The sequence below is a fragment of the Astatotilapia calliptera genome, chromosome 12 (genome assembly GCF_900246225.1).
Source record: "Astatotilapia calliptera chromosome 12, fAstCal1.2, whole genome shotgun sequence".
In the NCBI taxonomy this organism is placed as follows: Eukaryota; Metazoa; Chordata; class Actinopteri; order Cichliformes; family Cichlidae; genus Astatotilapia; species Astatotilapia calliptera.
Window position 1 is genome coordinate 6,926,099 of NC_039313.1, and position 21,398 is coordinate 6,947,496.

Genomic DNA, 21,398 nt, shown 5'->3' on the forward strand with positions numbered 1-21,398 from the left:
ACACTAGAGTAAAAATAGGACAGCAACCTCACTACAAGTAGTCAAAATTTGTTGTTTCCCGTCGATTGCACTGAAAGTTTTTACTGTCACCAGTGGTTGGGCTTGCAGCACCCTCGGCCTCTCGACAACCACCTTTGATTGCAAACTAATCACGAAGGTTGCCTGGTTAGTTGTTAATTTAAAAAGACAGAAAGACTGCCAACACACTGCAATCAATCTGTACTTTTCTAATGAGCCCAACTCGTCAGTGATTGTCTCTACAGTAGGGGAGTCATCTCAGCTGGTTGCATTCTGGTTAAATTTCTATTTAAAAGTACGTTTACTGAGTGCCATGTCATTTTGCACAAGTTGCAATCCTTCAGCAACTACATCATAGTCTACTGACTCCCTCTTATCCCGTTTTTTAGACGAGTGGTCATAGACCTGGTCTATGTCTTTAAAGCAATCATTTCTAAGGCAATGAGATCAGAAATTCAAACAGTCACAGTCATTTTGGTTATTCCAGCCACTGTTTTCCCTGGCTGTAAAATAAAATAAATTTAAGAAATGATCTCTCTTCAAACGTGCTTTGAAAGTCTGCTGCCACTGCAGGGTTTAGAATCCAAGTTACTGAACACAAAATATTTATACATCAATGTATTATATATTGTCTGTTTATGTAATATGATAGAAGCTAAATCTACTGCCGGTTCATAAAAACATCAAAAGTTGCTTGCTTCTGATAAACACAGAACTGTTTCAATGAAAGAAAATGTTGTGTTGTGTTTGTAATTAAGTTCAACCAGAAGATCTGGTAAAACTGAAAAAGAAAGGGACACGCATGCTCTAAAAATATCACCAAAACAAAATGAATGAGAATTTATATGTAGCCAATTTAAGAAACTAGACATTGCCGAAAAACAACATAAAATTACCAGAAAGGGCAAGTTATGAAGCCAAAATGTTGCAAGTGCTACAGTTTGTCAAACTCTCTCTATTGTTTACCAGTTGGCAAATGAGCTCATTCAACAGAATCAGAGCAAGAAGTCATAGGGGAAACAATACGCAAACAATGACTAGTGTTTGTGGTCAAACTCAGAAGCACTCAGCGTTCTCTCCCCAACATACAAACACCTTGTTTGCATTACAAGTAGGTGAGAAAAACCCACAAACAATTGCAGTGTGTAGGTAGGGCCTGTGGAACTTCACAAAGGAAAATTACCTTCTTCATCGCCCACAAGACTGTATTATGGGTATCGCCGCTGCTGCCAAAAAATCTTCAGGCGCCATATGGTCTCCCTGTATTTGTTAAGCTAAGCATGATGAGGCCCTCCTTGATCAGATGACAGAGCATGGTGGAAGAATCCCATCTATTAGCATGCACCAGGCTGCCTTGGTTTCATAGCCTTGCATGAAACTCCATTATATAAACAGGCCTTGGGGTTAATGGGGAGAAAGTGTCTCTCTCAAGCTGTACCAACAGACCAGCACTTGTATTTGTGAATCATACTGAATCCATGTGTTTAGTTGAGCTTGCTGTAGAAACATGTACATTTTTAAATTTGTGTATGTGTTTTACCAAAGGGAAAATTAGTCTTTATCTTAAAGGAAGATGGACATTTTGTTCAATATGCTTTCTTTCCAAATGAGAGAGAAGATGAGCTTGATGGCAGGCGAGGGATGTGTCACTTCCTATTTTCTTTATAGCAGACTATATTTATCTATTATCATTTATTTTACTGAGCAGAGACCTCAAAAAGTCCATAGCATGGACTCTACTTTCTGAAAAAAAGAAATATTAATCAAAAATAAGAAGTAATCAATCAATCGATTGAGCCTTTCATTTGTCACATACAATGTTTACACCTGCAGTGAAATTGGACACCCCCCAGGCCACACATACATAGCAAAGACATGACGTGGGAAGACATGATCATCAATATAACTAATAAACCAACGCATAAATGGCAAATATTGTTTAGTATTGTCAAATGTATTTAAGACACTTTTTTTAACCAAACAATGTCATTGAGAATGTAGCTTATTTAGCTTATTTCTTCAGAAACATATTTTTAGGAAAGTTGGTTGGCAATTTGGCCTGGAACATAGTAGTGAGTCCTCAACAAATAGGACTGAATCAATCCGTTTGCCCCTTTTTTCAGACAAATAAACAAAAAATTGAATCTGCATTTTAATAAATACAGTATTGATAATATGTCCCAAGTGAAATCCTAGCTTTCTGGTAATACACATTGATTTGTCAGTTAAGGACACATGCCCTCAGTGGCCCAGTAACTAGATGCTAAGAGTAACTAGTAAGTAATTAGAATGAAGAAGAATTCTAAAAATATGTAGAATAAGCAGCTGTTTTCTGCTGCTGCTCCTCTACCTGAGACTATTAAAATAGTGTCATAAAGTATTCCCAACATTATCTAATGGTGCTATGGCAAGAAACCTATTATGCTATATTATTATACCACACTTTAATAAAAACCTATAAAAATCTAAAGCTGTATCTGTATTTATTATTGTGACCTCTTAATTTAAATTTGCAAATGCTCATCTTACTGTGGGCTTGTTGTATTCTACTGGCTGATTCAGAACAGATTTTTTTTGCTGTTGTGCGGTACATTGCCCTGCCAAGGGAGTGCTGTTGCCTCTTTGGGGAGACAACAGAACATTGGAGTGTAATAAGATGATCAATTTTAAAGTTTAGGTGTAAGTGGTTTTAATGTGTAAAGAAAGAAAATCAGTTTAAAGCATCATAAGCCTGCATAAACTGTGAACTGTCTCAAAAAGTACTCTATGAAAGTCCCTTGAGTTCTTCAGTATTTAGAAGTCCTTTGATTGAGCGTGTATAACAATGTTTTTCCCTGTCTTTTTTCTAATGATAATTAGGCTGTTTCAGGAACTCCAGGAACAATTTTATTATGCAGCCTCATTTTGATTCCATTAATGTTACTGCATTATTTGACTCTTACCGTTTCAAAGAAATAGCCCCCTAGCATAGACTGAAACCCTTCACTTCTTAACAAGGTTTTTATTGTGAACCAATTAAACTCCTACCAAAATGGCACGAGTGCACTGTTTATATTATATATGTATTATTTATTAAAGTTAATTAGGATGCACATTATATGCCATTAATTTGAAATATACCATTTATTGAAATCACTTAAGACATCTAATCTTAATATTAATCAAAGTACATTGTAACTTGTCACTGGTGATTGCACTGAAAGTTTTTACCGTCAATCACTGATGTGGGATGGTGCCAGTCTTTGTCTTTCTGTTTTGCCTTTGTGCTAACCCTTCTGTGATATCTACATCCCTATATTGTAGTTGATGGAGGCTGGAATGAGTGGAGCCAGTGGACAGTGTGCAGCAGTCAGTGTGAGAGGCAGCGAACTCGGGAATGCAACTCCCCAATACCCAGACACCGAGGCAAAATGTGCGAAGGGAACAGTGAGGCCACTGAGAACTGCACAGATGGACTGTGTACCCAGAGTAAGGCCTTTCTCTCTACTGTCATCATCATTTTTCTATTTTTTTTCCCCAACATTATCATTATCATATATACACTTACTATAACATGGCAAGTCATCGCAAGCGTGCTTGAAGAGGAGGTGTGAATTGAAAAAGAAGCCACAGTGTGGACTGACACAGATTCCCAGTCCATGATAATGTCACCACTCTTTCTTCTGTACACTGCTCCCTTGACCTGTCATGAGTCAGCCAGTCACTACTTTCAAATAATGTTTGATGTGTGAAATATAATTTCATTATTACTTTGGTATGAAGTGATTTAAAATCAAATGAGCTGGTCCCAGTAACAAGTTAAATAAGCTGTAAATGTAATTAATAAATCTAAACCTTGCTTCTATGCACAAGTGTGCAAGTAATGCTAATTCAGCTTTACGCAGACTATTGCATGACTTCTGTCCATTTGGTCCATTCTACCACAGATCCTTAGCTTTTATCAGTTTTTTTATGTTTGAAAACAGATATTGGAGAAACATAGTAGATAAATCGAGATACATTCATTAATACCAGCTTGACTTGGATTGCTTGTAAATGTTTACACTCAATCTTAACACTGAAAAACACTGTAGCTTTTTTCTATCAGTCAACTTGGCAGCTCCAGTGTAACAACAGCCAAAAACAATTGCCAAAATGTGAGTTAGCATCATTGTAAAATGGACTATATAAACATATTATGATACAGGAACCTTTCTTTGTGCAAGTACATCACTAAAAACTTTCAGAGTACTTTTTATTTATTTCTTTTGGGGGTTTTTTTTTGTTTTTTTTAAGTACTCTGGCTATTTGCTGCTATCATAAATAAGCATGATATAAACATACATATAAACTTAGTACATTTCATTTCTTTTGTTGTACTAACTTTTCTTGGCAAGAAAAGCAACCACCTGTTTTTTGGTGCCACAATTGTAAGGAAATTGCATTTGTGGGTTTAGCAGCAGAGTTGCACCCACGAATAAGAGACCAAATGCTCTCTGCTAATGCCAGAGAACTATTTCTGCTATTGAGTCTTGTTTGGTGCTGTGTATGGGATTTGTTAAGAAGTCTGAAGAAACCAGACATACTGGCAGTTTAATCATTCATTCATTTATCAAGCAGGGGCCTCCTTTGGATGTGGAGAAACCATTTATAACCACAATAGCCCGGCACTTCCTCCTCATGCTGGTCACCAGCTGTGGAATAGCATCTCATTTTTCAACCAGCGTTTGTCATCAGTCAGTCATGTCAGTTGTGCTGGTCACTCTGACATCAACAACATACATAGCTGATCCTACAAGTGTTCAATGGGGTTGAAGTGAAGACTATAGGTCAGTCCATCCTCCTCTACTTGTCTGGGTAGAGAGCTTTTGTCCATACCCTCCTGCAAACCTTTACTGCAAAACTGTGGAAGATTCTTCTTGTGGTGAACTCTCCTGGGGACACCCACTTCGCGATGTCCCTGGCATCTTCAAAAGAAGAGTCAGTAGCAGAATAAGCTGTTTGGCATTGGCAGAGATTGCCAGGTTTTCATAGGCACAACCCACATAGTCAACTCTGCTGCTTTACCCAGAAATGCATTTTCCTTACAAATGTGGCACCATTTAGGGGAAATAAGAAGTCTTTCCAACTCTATAAGATTTACTGACAATAAGCACAGTTACAACAAAGAAATAATTGCATTCTACAAGGTTTAGGAGTGTGTTTATGGAAATTTTTAACCATTCTTCCAGAAGCATGTTTGTGCGGTGGATAAGAAAGCTGGGCTCACAGTATCCGCTCTAATTTTTCCCAAAGGTGTTTTATTGCTTTGCGTTCAGGACTCACAAATCATAGTCACTCATTTATGCACCTTGCTTTGTGCACTGGTTTGCAGTCATCTTGGAACAGAAAGGAGCCATTCTCAAACTATTCCCACAAAGTTGGGAGCATGAAATTGTCCAAAATATCTTGGTATGTTGAAGCATTAAGAGTTCCTTGCACTGGAACTAAGGAGCTGAGCCCAGCTCCTAAAAAATAACCCCAGACCACAATCCCCCCCTCCACCAAACTTTACACTTGGCACACTGCAATCTTACATCTACTGTTCTCCTGGCAACCACCATCCATGAGAATGCCTGACAGAGAAGCGTGATTCCTCACTCTAGAGAATGTGTCTTTACTGTTCTAGGGTCCAGTGGCGATGTGCTTTACACAACTGCAGCTGAAGCTTTGCATTGCACTTTGTGTTGCAAGTCCTGGATGCAACAGCTTAGCCATAGAAATGCATTCTGAAGGTCTCTACTGACTGTTCTTGAACGAATCTGAAGGCCACATGAAGTTTGTGAGGTTTGTAGCGATTGACTCTGCAGAAAGTTGGCGACCTCTGCTCAGTCTGCTCCTCATCATCTGCCAACCCCTCTCTGTGATTTTACATGGCCTACAACTTCGTGGTTGACTTGCTGTTATTCCCAGTACCACTAACAGTTGACTGTGGAAAATTTAGAAGTGAGAAAATTTCAAAACTGGACTTGTTGCATAGGTGACATCCTATTATGGTACCACTCTGTAGAGTGACCCATTCTTTTAAAAATGTTTGTAGAAGCTGCCTGAATGCCTGGTGCTTGATTTTGTTTTACACCTGCAGCCATGGAAACGATTGTAACACCTGAATTCAGTGAGTTCCTTTGGGTCTGGTGGGAGTGAGGCCAGAGTGGACCTGGCTTGTTCCAGTGCATCCTGCAAAAGCTCACAATAGGCCTCCTTTTGTGTTCTTGGTGGATTCTGAGCAGTTTTTTTTGTGCAGCGTGCATTTGGTACATTGTATCCCCCAAAAGAATGTTGTTGTCAGTTTGGGGAAGGCAACAGAACACTGCAATGCAATAAGATAATCATTTTAGACAGTTAGACAGTGGTCTTAATTAGAGCTGGGCGATAGAACGATAACGATATGTATCGCGATATAACTTTTACTCGATAGAGAAATTAAGCTATCGCGATAGCGTGACCGAAGAGAAAACAGATGATGGTTCCAATGCCGGAGAGATTGTCGAACGGAAGAGCCAAAGAAGTTCCGTAGTGTGAAGGTATTTCGGCTATTTCAAGTCTGACAAAAAACAGAGTAGCGTGCACTGTAAATTGTGCCGAAAGCAAGTCTGGAAATACAATAAACTGGTGCATGCGTCACACTGTGCGCCACGTTATTGTTTCGGTGAAATGAATTTCTACAATACTGTTACTGTTAATTCTACTCTCTGCAGTGTTTAAATGCTCACATATACACACAGTTACTGTCCCTCCACACATACGACTCGGTTCTGCTTCTATGCCCCAGCTTTGTTTACTTTTTCCCACTGAGGCTTCTAGACTTCTGATTGGCCAACATTTCTGCACGGTTAGGAATCTAGCGCCACCTGCTGCTTTGGCATGTTCATAGCAGCGTTTTCCTTCATTTCTGCCTTTATGTGTGGACGGGATTATTTTTTAAAACGAAAACGGAAAATCTCCGTTTTCAAAAATACCCGTGTACGTGTGGACGTAGCCTCAGTCTCTGACTGGAAGCGCTAATTCGTCATTCGGCTTTTGTCAGACTAAAGTAACTGTTAAAACTGTTTGAAAAGCTAAACTATACAACAAGGAGAGATTGAGAATTTCCTTTTAGTTCTCAGTTTATTTGATATTGACAAAAGTTAGTCAGTTTTGTCTGTTCTTCTGTAAAACAAACTAAGATTTATTTTTAGAATTAATATTTTGTTTCTAAGTGGAATTGACAATTTAGTAGTCTGTTTCGTTTGTTCTGTTTTGAAACTTAAACGCTTTAGCGGCTGCCTTTTGTGTAGTTTGCAATATTTGCCTTTATTTATCTGAAAAAGTCTCATGTTCCTTAAGTACATCTACCCTGTTGAACTTATTATGGGAAATAAATATTTAAATAAAAACAAGCTGCTGATTATTTCACATTTTACTTGTGAGCAACAGCACATTTAAATCTTACAAATATAGTTATTTGGCTTATATCGTGATAGATATCGTTATCGCCTGAAATGAAAAAAACATATCGTGATATGAAAAAATCTCATATCGCCCAGCTCTAGTCTTAATGTTATGGGTGATCAGTGTAGTCTGGTAGAAAAGTACGACTCAGTCCTCAAACATTAGAGATCATTAGTTCACTCAGAGATGAGTTTATACAATCTATACCTCACCTTCTTTATCTGTGATGCTTTGATAACTATATTAAAACCTTCCAGGCCATTATGAGATCCAATATATCGTTTGTAAGTACAGTCAGTAGAAGAGCTTCCCTCTGTTCAGGGTGTTGGATCTGAGACCACATTTGATAGTCACTTCACAGAGGCTCAGACTTTAATCACCACTTTCTCTCCTCTTTGTCTCATTCTATCTCTCTGTCTTTGCAGATCGAAAGCTGCTACATGACGTTAAACCTCAAAGTGAGTCTTCCACTGTGGATTTCTTTCATCTTCTACTCCCCTGCCCTCCCACCTGCCATTGATATGTTATATGCCCTTAATTTTGAGCGCAAGAAATGCTATAGGCAAACTAGAGGAGTGACAGTCCTTTGCATTCTCTTAGCATATACTCTGGAAATGGACACATTATGAATTACAGTATTTAGTTCACCTTGATCTAAGCAGCTCTGGTGTTAACCCAGCAAATGCTCATTACAAATTCATGTCATTATTCAGTGCTGAACTTTTATGACAACCGTGACATCACAGCTGTGTTTCTACTTTGAGCCATGAGATATATTGGTTGTGACAAGTGAACATGTGCTATGTTGTGGAGGATTAATGATTTGTAATCATTGCAAATGAGCTAATTTGAGCAATTTACAGCGCTGTCCTTGCATTCCTGTGGTGGCGTTCAATCACTTGCCAGAGTTAGTCCAAGTAAGTGATTGTCAGGTGTTATTGTAGCTCCATTAGGTTGCCACTTCAACATGAAAGTTGTGCCTACTACAAAAGCTTAAATGATTGAATGGGGATTGCATAAAGCTTATATGTGGCAAGCAATCACTGTATGGGGTCTGATTGCCTTTCCTGTGAGATATCCATCACAGCTATTGGACATAGACCAGTAGGTCTAAAGACAGTAAGGCTAATCACTCTCACTGTTACTAGCTTTAGTGTAATATGCCACAGTTTAACATTATGGTCTACTCCTCTCACCATATTCTCACAAAGTCACAAAATTTAGGTTTGTAAGTATTTGACTGACATTTTCTTTCTAGCTAATTCCAATATGCTACACCCTGGTGGTTTTTAAACCAGACTAAGTTAAGGTCAAGACTAAGATAAAGATAGAGTTCAAGTACAAAATTCCAGCTCAAGTTTAACAAAACTTTAAGAAAAATTTTACATAAACTATTTAGTAATTACCAGCATATTTACACATAGTTCCCCATTCTCAGAGTCTCAAAAGCAATTTGACAAACAAGCATGACTTGAAATATAAAGATTTGTTTTTAATCTTTATAAAAATCTCTTGTAGTTAATGCCTTCCTTTAGTCTAAGACCAATGAATATCACTAAATATGGTTTTCTCCTGGCAGTTATTTCAGTTGCTGCTTGTTCGTGGGTTTCTCTCTCTTAGTTTTTTCTTTAGTAACTGAAAGCCATGCTCTATTGGGTTACGATCAAGTGACTGACATGTAACTTGGGTTGCTTTTGCCGTATGTTTGGGATCATTGTCCATTTGTACTGTGGAGTGCTGTCTGACTACTTTAGCAGCATTTGGTTGAACGTGAGCAGAGAATATAGCCCTGTACCTTTAAGAATTCATGCTGCGTCTATCAGCAATCACATTATCAATAAACACTAATGGCTGTGTTCCACTGGCAGTCATACATGCCCATTCGTTCATGCCTCCACTATATTTAATAGTTTGTGATAAACTGCTCTTTTCCTTCTTCATATTGTCCTCTTACCATGATTGTGATACAAGATAATCTTAGTTTCATCTCTTCAAAGATTTTTCTTCATGTAGCCAACTTTTGATATGCTTTTGACAATCCTACCTCTTTACTTGGTTAGATGCTCTGAAGAAACTGTTGTTAACGAAAGAAGGAACTCTGTGAACGACCACTGCAGTTGTTGTCTGTGGTCCTTTGGGGCTTTTAGTGTTGTTGCATCCATTCTTTTTAGGAATGTACCAGATTTTTTATTTGGTCAGTTTAAAGTTTTTTCTATCGCTCCGATGGCACTGCTTTGTTTTGCAATGTAATGATGGCCTCCTTCGATTGTACTGATATCTATTGGGACCTCATATTGAGAGTTACAGTGAATAGCTTCAGCAACTGGGATCAGCTCCATATGTTTCATTCCAATTACACTGAGTCTCTGAAAATGGCTGTTATTGTTAACAGTTAATGTGTAATACTTTTGTTAAATTAAAAGTAAAAGTCTGCACTTCAATAACATCTTGACTGTTTGATTGAAAATTGACTGTGGTGGTTACGGATGTTCCAGTCGACAAACTTGGTCTAAAACTAAGAAACACTCAGCTGTTAAGTTACATTGCAGAACAAGTTAAAGGAACATGTCGAAAGTAACAAAGGCATTTTAAACCATTAATCACATTCTTCAAGAATGAATCATGGTGCTTAAATGTGCAACAACTCACATCACGCGTTGTCAACATTGCACGTTATACTCCAGAAAATGAAGAAGAAAAACACTTCAAATAAAGCGAGGTTGAATATGATATGGAAAAATATTACTACAAAAGAAGTTCATGTATTACTAAAATATGACAAATTAACATCCAAAAAACGAATAAAGTACACTGAAAAGTGTGTCGTGCATTATGAGTGATGTAGGCTGTTTGAAAATTCATGACAACCACCAAAATAAAAATTTAAATCTAAAATTTAAAAAAAAATCATTCATCTTCTTCCACTTATCTGAAGTCATGGGGGCAGCAGCAGGGAAGCTCAGACCTCCCTCTCACCACCTACTTCAGCTTTTCCAAGGAAAATGTTTTCCCAGGCTAGCTGATAGATGTAATCTCTCCAGCGGGTCCCAGGTCTACACCGAGGCCTCCTCCCAGTAAGATATGCCCAGTTGGAAAACTTTACCCAGAAGGCAACAGCCTTAGCTGTTCCCTTTCAATGTGAGAGTAGCAGCTCTACTCTGAGCCCCTCCCAAATGACTGAACTCCTCACACACACTGTGTGTGTGTGTGTGTGTGTGTGTGTGTGTGTGTGTGTGTGTGTGTGTGTGTGTGTGTGTGTGTGTGTGTGTGTGTGTGTGTGTGTGTGTGGTAACCTTTGATTTCTCAACCCTACACTCTTTGTTTGATTGTGATTCATTTGGCTAAATATAAAATGATGAATGTAAAGTATGAAGTTGATATAAGTATTTATTTATCACATTTTCTAGATAATGGATGACTTGATGGTACTTTTTCAAAGTAAAATCAGATTTGTTAAACTAAACTTTTAATATGATGCAGAGGCACTTGTAATCAAGCATTAAAAACAATCAGGGTCAAAGTGGTAAAGCATTACTAAAGCAAGATGCATGTAGCCCAAGCAGTTTCAAACAGGAGCCTTGTAGTGACAATCTGAAAAATCTGAGGACAATTGTGAGTTATTTTTAACGACTCCAAAACAATTTAAATACATAAATAAATAAATAAATAATGAAATTGTATTTCTAGTAAGACACTTACTAGTATAGTAAGTATATTTTAAGTAAAATTATGGATGGAGTAAGAAGACCTACAGTGCTATTAAAGTGCTACAGTCAAGTAGATATCTTTTGATATCAACTTGACTGTAGCACTGTAGCTTCTCTAGCTGCCATGTGAATATTGGATGTCATACCTCATTTCCTCCTTCTTGCTTTATTTTCATACTAACCCAAAACTTGCTTGAGTTGGCTCTTGTATGTCCACATAATAACAACATTTTCTCCACTGTTTTTCTCCATCTCATCTTCACTCTCTGTGGGTCTTTATTATCACAACTAAGGCGATGCTCTTTTCTACACAACATTAAGGAAAAAGTCTTTCACTGGGTCAGCTTCTTTCTGTTTAGGTAAAGTGATTCATTTACAGAAAAATAATATTAAAACTGAAATTATATCCTGCAAATTAATAAAATGTGGCTGATAAAATTATTTACATTACAGTCTTAAAGGATCTGTGGGTAACCTTGGTATTAATTGTTAAGCTACACTACACTGCAAGCTAACATCGGATAAAAGAGTGAGAGTGATAAGACGTATATTAGATGGTGCTGATCTACACTATCATGGTGTATTGTGCAATGTAGGTCTACAACAACTTGAAGAACATTGCACATACTGTATCCCTCAGTATCAGTATAATAGCGCAAAAATAGTTCTAAATGCTAGTCTTGTTTTTGTTTAACACTATTAAATGATTATATTACAGATACGATTTTGTGAAAATTCAAGCTATCTACAGCTGGTAGCTAAATACTATCTAGCTGTGAGAGTCTGGTTCCTAATGTTAGTTGATAAAGTATTCAATTTGGATAGCTACAGTGAGTTACATAGATTAGGTTTTGAGGTTTGGGTAAATTCGTTGACAAAATCATCAACACTCAGCAATGCAGCTAGCCGGTTAACCTAACCTTATTTTCTTGCTAAACTTGTCACTACCAAAGTAGTTTCTCCATTTTTCTCCATTTGTTTACTTTTATAGCTGACGCTGAGCTCCAGTTCCATTAGACTGAAGCTTGGCCATAAATGTTGAATTTTGTTGACCTATTCAGTATTGGACAGGAAAAGTGTTAGATTATTGCAGCAGAACATTGTATTCCAAGCATTTCTCATCTTTTGAACCCACAATACAACTATGCTGCCCACAATTGAGTTTGAGATTGTTTCAGTTATGTGTTGGACAGTATCTAATGTAGCCTTGACCCACAGTCACAGTGGTATTGCTCTTTTTAAACATTGTTTAGAGTACCTAAACAATGAATTAAAGCACTGATTATGTTGAATTTGAGCAACATAAATGGACATTGATTGCCTGGCCATTATTTTGTCCTATTCCCTTAGGCCATTACTTGAAGTGCTTCTTGAGGAATAAGAGAATTGAAGGTAGCCATTTTTTGTGTGTGTCTTGTGTCTCAGGTATGGAGAGCTCCAATGATGTGGCTCTGTACTCAGGCCTTGGAGCCGGCATAATCACCGTTGCAATCCTTGTGGTGGCTGTCATGCTGTACAGGAAAAATCACAGCGAGTACGGCGTGGACGTTATTGACTCCTCTGCGCTCACCGGGGGTTTCCAGTCTTTCAACTTCAAGAACACCAGACAAGGTAAGAGAGTGCCTTCGACTGCGTGTTGACACGAGACAGCGACCACAAGGCCAAACGGCAGCATCATCACAGACCTTTCTGACAGGGCCACCAGGTGATTGATGGCATTTGTTTGCATCAAGCAGAATGTGTGCAGCCTCCCTATCTGCTTAGGATTTATCCCTCCATAATCAGCGAAAGAACTAGTCCTTCTATTTTGACAGACCTGCTCGTCTGTTATTGTGAAGTGGTAGATAATCAATCTCTGATAGACACCTATACTACCACCCCTCCTCCCTGCAGACCACACATTTGAATGTCAGGCAACCAATATTGTCCATTAGATTACACTGGCCTAAGCCACTGATGGGTATGGAACAGTGAACATCAATTCAATTTCTGTTGGGTGCAGCGGTAACTTTGGTTGACGACTGTGGCCATCTCAGACAGCCTCGCTACAGGCATCCACATGACCGTTCCTAACACTTCTGGGTTAGTGCATGTGATAGCCATGGCGCTGACAGGTGATTCATCCTCAGTGCATCCATGAAGAGTCCCATTAGGGGCCTACACTCTACCCCACAGCACCTCCAAGGCCTAGGGAGCCTGTCTAGCCCCACCCGTTGTCATGGCATTGGAAAGGTGTGAGACAAAACACCAGGTCTACATTCAGCAGGTCATTAATCCTATTTAAATAGGCCAGTTCTCCTTACAGCCTGCCTGCTGTGCCCTCGACCAGCCACAATCACTCCTTTCCATTTTCTATTGAAATGTAGAACACCTTCTTCCACATCTCTTTCCCGCAGTTTCTTTTGAAGGAAGTTGTTGAGGCATTTTATACAGGCCTGCTTGTTAAAGTTTTACAATCCTTTTTATAAACATGGCAAGAAATTAAATGCTTCCTTGAGGATGGAAAGACCTTACAAAGTTTTTGTTTAATTGTATCTTAATAGCATTTTCATGCCCAATAATTACTAGCAAGAAATTTTTTTAAAGAAGTTCTTAAATGCTTTCGGATGGCTCTCTGCTATCAGAGTGCAGAATGAGTCTTTGGACCTGAACCTGTCTCTGTGCATTACTTCTCCTTCTGAGTGATTTTTAATCAGAAGCCCAATTCCAAACCTATCCCTCAAGGTATTCAACCTGAGGTACATTTCATTAACTTCTCTCATCTCACCACTGCCATTCCATTTTCACTGCGCCATTCTTAAAGATGCACACTCAAGCGATAATCAGATCATTCTCCACTCGACCGGAGGGGAGAAAATTTAGCAGTGATCGAATGTCAGCTGCAGAGGGGTAATGTCCACCAGAGTGCGGCTCTGACCAAGAGCCAGAATATCAGCAGAGCTGCCTGTGGGTTCACTTGAAATGAAAAATGCGTCTTTTTTTTTTATCAATTTCTTTGGGAACATCATCTTTAGTGGCAATTACCAGGTAATGTTACCTGCATCATATGTGCTGGTGCTTTGTCATCTGGAATGCAGGCACTAGAGTGGTGAATGATAAAGTATGTTAAATCTGCAATGATATTAATACAGTATACTGCAGTGGTTTCCACATGGTACACAGAGGCACACTGCTGTGCTGTGAGCAGAACTGTAAATGGTAAATGTACTGGTTCTTATATAGCGCTTTTCTACTCTATCTGAGCACTCAAAGAGCTGCTGAGGATTTTGTAACAATATATTATTTTGATCTAGTTTTGTAATATTTACTTCATGAACATGGTTCATGCTTTTGCCACATGGTGAGGAGAGTATGACACCATACTCAAACTGTGGAGGGAAAACTATAATTTTCTTGTATTTAACAAAACATAACAAACCAACAGTGCAGACAACCCATTAGACCTTGTTTTTTGGTAATGGAAATGCCAAATTTTAGATGGAAAAAATGGTTGATGGTGTTTTTTGTTTTGTTTTTCTTGTTTTTTTGTTATGTCAGTCCTACACTCGCTTTCTGGCTCTCTTTTTGGACTTCATTGTTTCAGTTTTTTCAGCTGACTTTCTCCTGCTTTTTGATTTTTGTTTGTTGTTTCCCCCCTTAGCAGTGCAGGCTTCTCTTTAACAACAACCTGTTTCCTTATAAAGACAAATAGAGACATGGCAGTATGCACATTGTAGGTGTAGCAACCACAAGCTGTTGATACAGAAACTGATTCACTAACATATTCTAACACTAACAGAACTGACCACGTTTCACAAAAACAGTGGTAATTTTTCAAGTGAACACATCTTTGCTCAGGGTACAGGGTACTCGGGTTACCCTTCCTGCCATCATCTTAAAAGGGATTTATATGTTCTCCTGGAATTAAACCAGCAACCTTTTAACTGTGACAGGAAAAAATAAGGGATAAAGTTTTGAAAGAATAAGTGAAAAAGCAACACACACTCCAAGATGCTCATCACAAATCACATACCAGGTAATTAATGACTTCCCTAAAAATAAAACAACATTAGCCTCCTGCTTTGCACCCCTCGCCTGGCAACAGCTGGGCAGCAAGGACTCAATGACTTCACTGTTATCTTGGCTGGCTCATCGAGGGGCACGGCACGTCTGCCAAATCGATGCGGCGTGCTCCTTGCTCTGTTTGGCAGCGTCGTCAAATCTAATGGTCACAGATGAAGACGCCTCCCTCTCACCTCCCTCAGTAGGCTGCTGCTGGGTTCATGCTGGGAGATGAAGGACTCCCCTCATTTACAGAGCGGTCACATAGATCCTCGTGGCCCTCCCTCCTGTCCTTCAGGAGGACAACTGGGTGTCCAGAGGAGCTGACTCCAGCAGATGGATTATGGAGATCAAGCTGTGGGTGTGCTTGGTAATTAAATCTAACGCACTGACCGTGGCTCAGAGCCCTGGACCTTCTGTCCAGGTTGTGCTCCCTTACCTCTGATGTAGCGGCTGCCTGCCCGGGCATGTTGTTTTAATTGCTGCTGGAATTTCATTGGTCAGCTGCAAGAATTTTCGAGCGATGTGGCCTTTAAACCTGAACTGACCTGGATCAGTGCTATCTGGGGACATCCAGATATTTGTATTAATTTTAAATATTAACGCTGATTTTAATATTTTGTTCTTTTTTTTTTGGTGAAATGACAACTCAGTTGAATGTAATCTGCTGCACTGTGCTGCAGACAGAGAGCCTGGATAATATTTAATTTAAGTAAGATGTTTTTCAGCTTTTAAACATCTTTGAATTTCTTCTTCTTCTTTTTTTTTCTTTCCTAAATCAAGGCATTAAAAAATACCAGAATCGTACAATCTTGACCTTTTTTAGTTGTATCTGGGACAACAGTGAATTTCATTATTCCCATGTGAGTGCTGTTTAGGTAGGGCTTTGATTCATTAGTTAAATGAGTTCCCTGCCTAATACAGGTCCCTTGTGAGCAGGGCTTCTAGGTGACTTGTGTGCTGTCTTTCCATCTCTGTAGGAAACCCGTTGCTTCTCAACTCCTCCATGCAGCCAGACTTAACAGTGGGCCGGACATACAGCACTCCCCTCTGCTTCCAGGACAGCACAGATAAAGAGCTCTTTGACCCCCTGCCAGACATCAAGGTCAAAGTTCAGAGCTCCTTTATGGTTTCACTAGGTGTGGCCGAGAGGGCGGAGTTCCACGCCAAAGCCCCAGCCGAGACCTTCCCGCGAGATCTGAGCCGGGACTATTGCAGCACCATGGACAGAAGGAAGAAGGGTCTGCTTACCCTCAATGGGCCCTTCAGCTCCTGCAAAGAGCCGCTGAGGACCACCGGTGTGTTTGGTCACCATGGAGGGAGGCTGGTTGTGCCAAACACAGGTGAGCTTTACAGAAAAGTTGCTGGACTATCATGCAAAACCATAACCATAATTTTCCACCAATTTTCTTGCTTTAGTTTTTTTTTACTTCCTCTTATCTGTGCGTCTTGAAAGCATAGTATTTCTTTGTTGCAGTTCATTAAGACAAACAGCAGAGTGATTCTCTAGAAGGTGGGCAGGACTGCTTAGAAACAGGTCCCTATCAGTAATCAGCAACCATTTTAGCTTTCTTTTAAAACAGAAAATTATTACTGTCTTAACCAAAGTATATTCAGGGACCACCATATCAATGTATCATGAAAAAGAAAAAATGCTAGTGTGACACAGCAGATGCAATAGTAAAAGTATAACAAACCATCGATTGAATCAGAAACTATAAAGCAGGATTTATAGGTTACTGCTGATTGAACTTGAAGTTAAAGACCTCTTAGAATGCTGTATTTCTTGTTGTACGAAGCAGCTAGGGTGTTTCTCAGAGGTCAGCGGCTCACAGAGGGGAAATAAAAGATGCGATGTGTCTGTCAGTTTAGTGTGAAGGATTAATCTCTTGCCCTGACAGTAAAAGTGACTCAGCATTTGTCTGGGGCTTCCCAAATATGCATCACATGTTCTCAAGCCGAGATAAAGAAGTGCACACATAATGCAGATGCTAATGCCAAGTTCAGACTACACAGTGGAAGCTGAGAAGATGTAGAGCAGTGGGTCCAAAAATAAGCATAGGGCCCTGGGATACATTTTATCCCATGTAGCAACAACCACCGAAGCCACGTCTTAGACACCTTGTGACATTCTAACAAAAAGACAAGCCCGCCAGAACTGATATTTTTAACTTCTCTCGACCTCCTATGACAATCTCCACAATTTGTTTTGTGACGTTGACTAATAGGAGCAGAAAGCTTTCTGGCTTGCATGGCAAAAGAAAGAATCCAGAGAACAGGCAGCCCATACTGTTCCAACTGAAAGGTCCACAGTCACAGACCAGCCACTAGCATACACACGAATTTATGCGCAAGAATAGATTCTACATTTTGCTTTGGGTAGCTGGTTGCTGGCCCATCCCTACTTGTGAAAGACTCTAAGCTCTGACCAGTTGAGGTCTGTCGTGTCGCTCTGACTCAAGTCACTGCAAGATCAGACAGAAATAGCTTGAATAGCTTAAAAGACCAACTCACTCCTAAACTCCAGGCACCCCAGAATATTAAGCTTATTTTTGCATTTCTTCAGAGTATTGTTTCAGAGAAATACATTGAGGAGTTAAAGTTTTTGTTGTCTAAGGATAACTTGTTTCCATTATCCATCTCCATTATCCAGTGTGTGAATGTGTGTGTGAATGGGTGGGTGACTGGATATGTAAAGCGCTTTGGGGTCCTTAGGGACTAGTAAAGCGCTATATAAATACAGGCCATTTACCATTTTAAACTTTTTTATGCTACAGTCACACTGGAAAAGAAAATTGTTGGCGACTGCAATGAACAAGTGACCTCTCACAGTCAATTGTTTCAAAGCGACTCTGGTGCGTCCAGACAGCAATAAAACAGCAATAAGGCGGAGTCAGTCTGATGGCAGACTGAGAGCAGATTTGTGACTGAATGGGGTCAAGCTGGCAATTACATGCAATCTGTCTGTGATAATATGGCAATTAACTGTGATAAATGGGCAAAAATCACCAATCTGTTGCCATCTACTTATGACGAAGTTCGCATTAAACTTCTGAAGTCAGAGTCAGCAGGAGGAGTGGAAGACTTAATTCTGGGGATGCTGGTTTTGGGTTGCTGTTTCCTTTCCCAGTGTGCTAACCCTAACCTCAATCCTACCCAATGCTCTGGGAGAGCAGCACCAACCACTACTATACAATCAGTTGGCAAGCTGTTGACTTAAGTCCTCTGTTGCAAAAAGACATGTCGCAGCCAAATTGCACTCATTGGCGCAGATGGACTCAGATTGATTGATGTGTGTTCGCAATCCATCTGCATTTATAAGTTACACAAGATTATATGCAAACCTTTGCCAGTCTTTGTCCAAGAGAGATTGCATTCAAGTTGCCCCATGATAGTTTGGAGACAGGTTGCCTCCCACCAGCTGATGTGTACAATCACCTTGAGACTGAAAGGAATCCCTGCAACTACTTGTAGCTGGTTCCTGAATGTGAAGAAATTAATTGTAATCACTGGGCAACCATCAATTTGTCCTAGCTGCAAAAAGGTTGCTGTTCTATTCTGGTGTAACAAAGCCAGGAGTGGTCACATGAATCTAGGATTTCTAGCTATGATCATGTTCAGATTAAAAAGGGGACAAATATGGACTGGCAGCAGTCGCAGAATTTAAATGAAAAAACAAACAAAACTATAACATATGAAAAATCCACCGAAGGTAAAAACATATAATACAAGCTGAAATCAACACAGCTGCTGTAGCCAAAGCAGCAGCCCGTGAGTGTGCATGGTAAGAAAAAGCATTGTACAATATGCATAGAATTATAAAGCACTGTATGAGTGCACTGGAAAAAGTGCTATAAATAAAGTCCATTTAAAGCCCAGAGGCAAGGCTGGCAGAAATGCTGACTGTGTCACTTAACAGGCTTATCAGCATCAGTGCCCCATCATTACATCAAGAGAAGATGTAGCTGTTGTTTGGTATTTGTGTTAAATTAATGTCTTTCTTTAATGTATTGCTCCTGTGGCAACCCTGGCAGTACTAACATGAGAGCAAGCAAACAGCAAATATAAAATCATTCAAACTACTAAAAAGGTTTGCTTGCAAATTTTATAAAAGGTCAGCAATTGCAAGGCTTAGTTGCCCAGCCATTCATATGTTAGCCTGTCTGTGTTCCCCCGTGGGAACTATCCCACCACCATGACACTGAAAACCTATAGCAAAACCTGAAGCCACGTTGGTCACTAAAAGCCCTTCTGTGAATTATTTATTTACCCTCAAACTCATTAATTTTCAACTGACTGCTTTTGTAGAATACTTTGAGTATAAAACTTAATCAATTTATAAGCGAAATTAAATGCAGGACTTGTGCTCTACCTACAGCTATACCTATAAAGAAACATGCTATATACACACAGATTTACAAATAGATGTTTCCTGAATCGATGTTGGATGTATATATATATAAAGTCATCAGTTGGAAAGGACAAATAAAAAGATAATGTAAATCACCTTGTCAAAGTTTGTTCTAAACAAATGGCACATATCATTACTATATGACAACTAGTGCATGAACACACTCCTTAGACCCTGTAAGCTGTTGCTAAGATCCATCTGTGCTGTTGCCAAGGTAGGTAGCTGTTTGTTATTCCTCCACGTCATTGCGAGCTCTCTCAGGCAAACGGGGGTCACGCTGTCATCGTGTCCTGCCAACACAAATGGCTGGAGGAGTCTGCGTGAACTGTGCCAACCACTTCACTTACAGCCCTCTTCTGTGGTCCTCCCATATACACGGTGGTGTTCTTCAGCCTGCATGGAGAGGTGAAGTGAAATCAGCCTCCCACGGTCGTCTTTCAGGCTGAAGGTCTGTGTGGAGAAGTCTTTGCTATCAAGAGCAGAACTCGCACGGTGTGTCTGCAGGGACTGCTGTTCATTAGACTGAACAGGCAGCCATACGCAGCACTTCACTGCAGATTACTGGAGTTCTCCAGTCACCTTAGTGATACAAACCAAAATAGCAACGTTCCTTACATCTGTTCAGCCATTTTTAAGGAGTGGATTCACACTACATCTCCCACACAAAATCAGGGGACTTGCAGCTTTGAAGAATTAATTAAAATTTCATTAGAAATGAAAGACCGTGCAGCTGATTCTGTCTTTGAAAACAATGTCCTAAATTACTCTGGATAATTCACAAACCCCACTTTCAGCATTTTCAGTAGCATGCAGAATAATCATATAGAAATAAAAAAACTGACGTTGTGCGCTATTTGAGCATGTTGCCTGCCTGCAGCACTAAAGGACTCTGCGAGAGACGTCTGTCTCGCCCTAGCAGCACCTGTCCCTGTCCTCCTCTTCAGTTCGCCTCAACATAAGCTTATCATATTCTGTGATGTGATTTACTCCGAGGTGTTTGACGAGGTCAGTAGTGTTGCCACAACAACGTGTCCACACAGGACTTTGTTTGCGCTCAGCCATTGTTGTGAGTTTGCGCCAGGGGCTGCGACACATTTATACAGCCGTATTCCGCATATGACTATGAAAGGCGTAAGAGGAAGTAGTTCCTTCCAAATTAGACGATCCGAATTGTATAGTTTCTTTCCACTGCGTTCATTTTAATGGAAAAACTACAAATTTACCCCAGAGTACTAAAATATCGATATTATAATATGAGAATCGATTCTAGAACATAAATTGCTGGTATCGGAAGAATCGATATTTCAGTATCGATCCGCACACCACTAGTACCTATTTTCTACCAAAGAAATAAATCCTTTCACAGTGGCCATGAAGCTTAAGGAAGCACTCTTAATCACTTTAAAGGTACTTTTGATTGTTTAAACTTTCTAAATGAACAAAAACTATGAGTCTCAGAATTATTTGAGATAGTGTTAGAATCTTTTTAAATTCTCTAAACACTTCATTTTCAAATAATTTTACTTTTCTGCCATTGATTTCATGGTTAGCGGTCTAAAATGGTCTTGAAGAAACTCACTGACAACAATACAATTACAAACAACATGAAATACAACTTGCTCTGCAGGAGACATTCTTTCTGTTGAAATATTGTGAATCCCAGTGCTGAATAATCCCATAGAATTCCCTGGAAAGAGGGATCATCCCTTTATAGTAGACATCTACCTGCCTGTGGTCTACCTAGCCTGTGGCCTCTCAATTAAATGCATCCA

The 21,398-nt window shown here is 39.6% G+C and overlaps 1 protein-coding gene across 2 annotated transcripts in view; it reads left to right on the forward strand.

Moving 5' to 3' along the window:
* LOC113033469 (netrin receptor UNC5D-like) overlaps nt 1-21,398 on the forward strand; it is a 292,976-nt gene that overhangs the window by 188,820 nt on the left and 82,758 nt on the right. The window contains exons 7-10 of one of the 2 annotated variants that reach the window (XM_026187285.1): nt 3,322-3,486; nt 7,893-7,925; nt 12,600-12,785; nt 16,196-16,558. In XM_026187285.1, the coding sequence (XP_026043070.1) occupies nt 3,322-3,486; nt 7,893-7,925; nt 12,600-12,785; nt 16,196-16,558 (747 nt within the window). The remainder of the gene's footprint in view (nt 1-3,321; nt 3,487-7,892; nt 7,926-12,599; nt 12,786-16,195; nt 16,559-21,398) is intronic. The other variant, XM_026187286.1, reaches the window with a different exon arrangement.